General features: G+C 46.6%; 1 protein-coding gene across 1 annotated transcript; it reads left to right on the top strand.

Moving 5' to 3' along the window:
- Positions 1-2516: 2516 nt before the first annotated feature.
- EI90DRAFT_2814810 (uncharacterized protein) lies at positions 2517-2855 on the top strand (the record flags this gene model as incomplete). Its single annotated transcript, XM_039053547.1, has 1 exon — positions 2517-2855. A coding segment is annotated over one exon (339 nt), but the record flags the coding sequence as incomplete, so codon positions are not given.
- Between the last annotated feature and the right edge of the window lie 1884 nt (positions 2856-4739).

Below are 4739 nucleotides of genomic sequence, written 5' to 3'. Positions count from 1 at the left end.
CTAAGGTTGTGTCCTATTTCCTGGTATTCGTTGAGTTAGCAAAAGTTTGCGCGCACATTCGGTAATCACGTGCGTCATTCCCATAGTCATTCATTATGCGGGCGCTGTTTCCGTTTAATTGTTCGGGATTTATGATATGCACAGGTTTTTATTTCTTTCATATGGGCTTCTGTGATTTATTTCAGATTTTTCCCTCATGATCTAAGGTTGTTTTGCACTTTCTGTGCTTTGTTTTGACCAGGCTCTTCCTTATTTGGATGGAAATTGGTCTTCGCGATCTGCCGAAGTGCGGATCTTGGTTCCGACGGCCGGTTCCCTGCACATCGCCACCCTCACGTGTCATTACACATGATGCGGATTTCTATATTCCCGTCATGGGTATAACTTCACAACGGCTGGACCATTTGGGCTGAAAATTTGCATAACTATAGTTCCCCATTTTTAATAATTTCCGTGTAAATTTCGTTGTATGTCTTAATTATGGATCCTACGCAAACATCATCTTTTCCCTGAGCTCGGACTTTTGATGTCGCTATTCCCGTTATTGGATATCTCATTAACGCATCATCCTTTTATTATGAAAATTTGGGAGGATTAAGATTAGATTCCTTCCTTTCTAATGGCCTATCAAGCTTGTCTCGGTCGTTACTGGTTAATCTTTGCGCTTGCCTTTTAGATATTGTCCTCGTTTTGCAGGAGTTTTAGTCATATCTCCGTCGTTTATGGGTAGTTTCCCCTGTAATTACTCTCATTGGGTCCGTTTGGGGGACATCTACATTTCCTATTATAAACACGACTTTGAATTTTGCATTAGTTCCTGAGGAATCCTTGTTCCGTGGTACTTCCATCCTTGGCTACGTGTGCGGACGTGGGAAAGTAGTTTCCGTGGAGGTTCTCTGATTGTTTTTATAGTCAAATCTTGGTCGATTGTCCTAATTCTTGTTTTAATATTTGCTATAAATTCCCCCGGGAATTCCGTCTCGTTGATGGTAAGCTTGAAGTATTTTTGCTATTTTTCTTTCTTTCGATTTATTGCATATAGTCATAATAATTCGTAAAAATTCGTAAAAATTCGTGTCCTTCAGTTTTCTTATATCTACTTGTCGTATGAGGTTTTGTGATTTATCTGGCATATTTCCATAATGGGTTTCCATAGTGTGACCGTTATTTCTCCTACAGCGGGGAGGTCCCAGTGTGAGGGACTCGATGGGACAGGTGTCGGTTATGCATAGTGGTGGTCCCGTCGCAGGGTGAGTGTCCCTGACCACTTAGTCTGAAGTGGGAGGCTGCTTCTTCTGTTCCCACCCCAGGCGCTATTATATACAAGCGGTTGGGGTCATGTGGGGGGAGCCATGTCATCTCCACACACAGCTGCATCTCCCTGGGTATCTCCATGGGAGATCCCGGAGGTGTGCCACTCTGTAGGTGGGAATGCGCGCAGTGGGTGCAGCGATCGGGGGAGCAGGGTTAGGTGTGTAATGATACATAGAGAAAGGGAAGTCAACCATGGAATAGAAATAGAGAGAAAGAAGAAAAGGGGAAAGGAGGAGCAGGGAGTGATAGCGGGGGAAGCGGAGTAGGGCGGGGCAGCAGTGCAGCAGCATGGGGTCAGGTGGGGTGTGCCCTGACAGTTGCCTAGCAGAAGCGGGGGTGCACTTGTGGATGTCGGAGCTGTCTGGAGACCTTCAGAGTTCCATACTTAGGGAGGTGTAGTGTAAGGCCAGTTGGGGTGCTGGCCTGGGTTGACTCCTCAGTCCTCAGTAGTCGAGATCTAGGCTGTATGGAGCTTATGATTTGACTTCGGGGTGAGGGTAAAGAGTGAAGAACCCTTTACCTGAGCCTGAGCCATACATATGTAAATACAGTTGTTTACATTGTATACAAAGAATAAAGAACAAATAAAGTAAGCATGCAAAGTGTGCACCACCACTCCACCACCCATCCCTTACATGTAGGTAATATATTGAAATGGGGGGGTGGTGACCATCAGGGTAGCCGGGGGGGATTGTGGAAACCGGAGGCTCCAAGGTTAGTGATGAAGGAGTGGAGACAATCTGGAAGGGCCAGAGGTGGTGGAGGGTGATGGCCATGGATGGATATGACAGATCTTCCCTCTTTTTTCCTTTTCATTTTCAAATGCTCCAGGAGCTCCCAGAAGCTTCTCACCCCTATACACTTTGAAGCATTTAAATTGTATTTACTGGATATGTTTGTGCACAAAGCAATGCTCCATGCCCTCCTGGGAGTGCCCTGGAGTGCCTGGCCAACTCTGGAGGAAATGAGCTGTTCCTGGACTGGCTAATCTCCTCCTGATTCTCCCAGTGCTCTCCATACTCCGGAGCATTCAGGAGCATAACAATATTTTGCTGATGTGCCCCCCGAGGCACACCATCAGCAACTCCTTTGGAAATTCACTCAACACCTCTGCCATCACCCATCCTTCCCATCACCCTCCAGCAACTTTGAGAACTCTAGGGACATCCAATGTGCCTGTGTCTATGATGACATGTATGTTTTTTTGCCAGGAGTGTGGTCTGACAGAGGCTTGGGCCTATCTTTGGAATTCTTGGTACAGCAAATGGGATCTCTGGGCACGATCCTCCTGTGAATCTCATCTCTCTCATGTCTGCACAACCATGATCACTGAAAATCACTGGAAGTGTCTAAAACATGGCTATCTTCGATTCAAAACACGCTCACCACTTGATCAGACTGTTTACATCATTGTCTATTCCACCATTAACTCCTATATTCATACATCCCACTTTCTTGAGCCTGACTGGCACCTTGGCAGGAGCCGCCCCCTCACAACTTGGCAGCGAGCTTTCAAGTCTGCTTGGAATGAACTTGAAAAGAGGCCCATCAGCAGCCGCAACTATAATACCAATATCAAAGACTGGACCTGCCACTGCGGTGCACAAGCCACCAACACATTTCACCTTTGCAAACACCTCATACATTCTGCTGGGAAACCTCCTATGGAATTTTGGGAGGATATCCACCGACGTCATGTTATGCCCCTGTATCGGCATACTCACCTCTGGAACCGTGACCAAGCTGCCAAACAAGGCGGTCTGATGGTGATGACTAGGACCAAGAAGGGGTCCGACTTAGTCTAGCTAGTCTCAAACCTCATGAAATCAAGCGCACTCACTCATCCTTAGCAGATCCGACTCAAGATTTGAATCACTCAGCTAAAAAGGTAAAATATGACACTTCAATCACTCATGCTGACATCTTGATTCAGGCACGCATGGATGTCAACACCAATCTCACCCCTGCTGGCAATGACGAGGTTGTGAATCTCCATGGCAGTGATTTCTCGGATGAGGATGAGGTGAGGTGGCATTATTTCTTGCATGGTTCTCACACTTACGAGTTCAAAGATTGCCGAGCTGTGAGCTTGTTTCAATGAATTGGGGGACTATCTCATTGAGGCTGGAGAAACTGTCCTCCAACAAGTTGAGAAGGATGAGGGTGTTTGGATGTGGGGTATGGCAGGTCATGATCTGACTCGAAAAGCAGGGCCGATTGTCGAGGAATTTGTCAGAGTGATGCGCAAAGAAGAGCGGAGTGGAATGGAGTGGAATGGTTGATCATACCTGGCTCCGGGGCAAGAGTCGCCGTGGCCGACAAGCCAACCTTGCAATGTTAGGATCCCATACCTCTAGTGACTGGGATTCGAATCTGGCTGCCTCTTGCTTCGAAGGTGACAACGATGCCGCTGATCAATCTGTACCTATTTTGCAAGGGCACTTTCACTGTTCACTTTCATCCACCTTCAGCCGGTAATAGCATGTCATTTTGCTTCTCGTGATATGATGTGAGCTCCTCTTAGCTATCCTTGCCCACTTCATTGTGCTAACTCTGGACTTGTTGCAGCCCCGTTGACTATTTCATTTTCCCACTATTTCGCCACAATACTATGTATTTCTTCTCATCAAATCCCCAACTCCACACTCCTTGAGTCCGATTCACACCTTGCGACATATGCTTTCTCTGACAAAGGAGTCAAGCAGGTTCTTAGAAAGAACAAATTAAGAGTCGTGAAGGTAACCTCGAGTGCAAGAGATAGGACGGACTGAGGTTGCTTCTCTGCAGGATTCTCTGCTGGGTCCGTGGAGAAAGCTTAGATGGGTGCAGAGAGATGCGAAGGGTCCTGATCCTCATCAACAGTGAATGACATTGTTGAATATCACTAGTCGGGTATGCAGTGCACGCTGTTGTGGGGACAAGTCCGTGCAGGTCAAACCAACCCTTATCACGCATTTCACCCCCTACTGCATCAGGGACTAGGATTGGTGAGTCGTGGTAATAGTAGGAGTTGTAGATACTGTGGAGGTGGTTCTGACGAGTCCAAGATCGTCGGATTTGGTGGAGTGGTTGAGGAGATATTATGATCTTTTCTTTATTTTCCTTACTATTTTCATTCATTCACACATGTGACTTTCCTTTTATATTTGTATCGGACTCTTCCATGACAACTGTACAGACAGTTAGTTAGAGGTTAGACAGAGTATCAGCACCGTACTCAAGGACCATACCTACCTGAGAGAGAGAGACCTACCCCCCCTAGACCTGAGTTGTGAGTCTAGATTGATAGACCCGTTACAACGCATGCACAACATCCCACGACTACTCTGACACCACCTCCCATCTTGTCTGTGCGCCGTCCCAGTTGTAGCATAGCCCCATTGTACTATAAAACCTTGTAGTCAAAACCTAAGGATAATATCTTT

The sequence above is a fragment of the Cantharellus anzutake genome, assembly GCF_015039405.1.
Source record: "Cantharellus anzutake strain C23 chromosome Unknown EI90scaffold_116, whole genome shotgun sequence".
In the NCBI taxonomy this organism is placed as follows: domain Eukaryota; kingdom Fungi; phylum Basidiomycota; class Agaricomycetes; order Cantharellales; family Hydnaceae; genus Cantharellus; species Cantharellus anzutake.
Note: the sequence above shows the minus strand (reverse complement) of the source record. Positions and strands in the feature narration are given on the sequence as shown.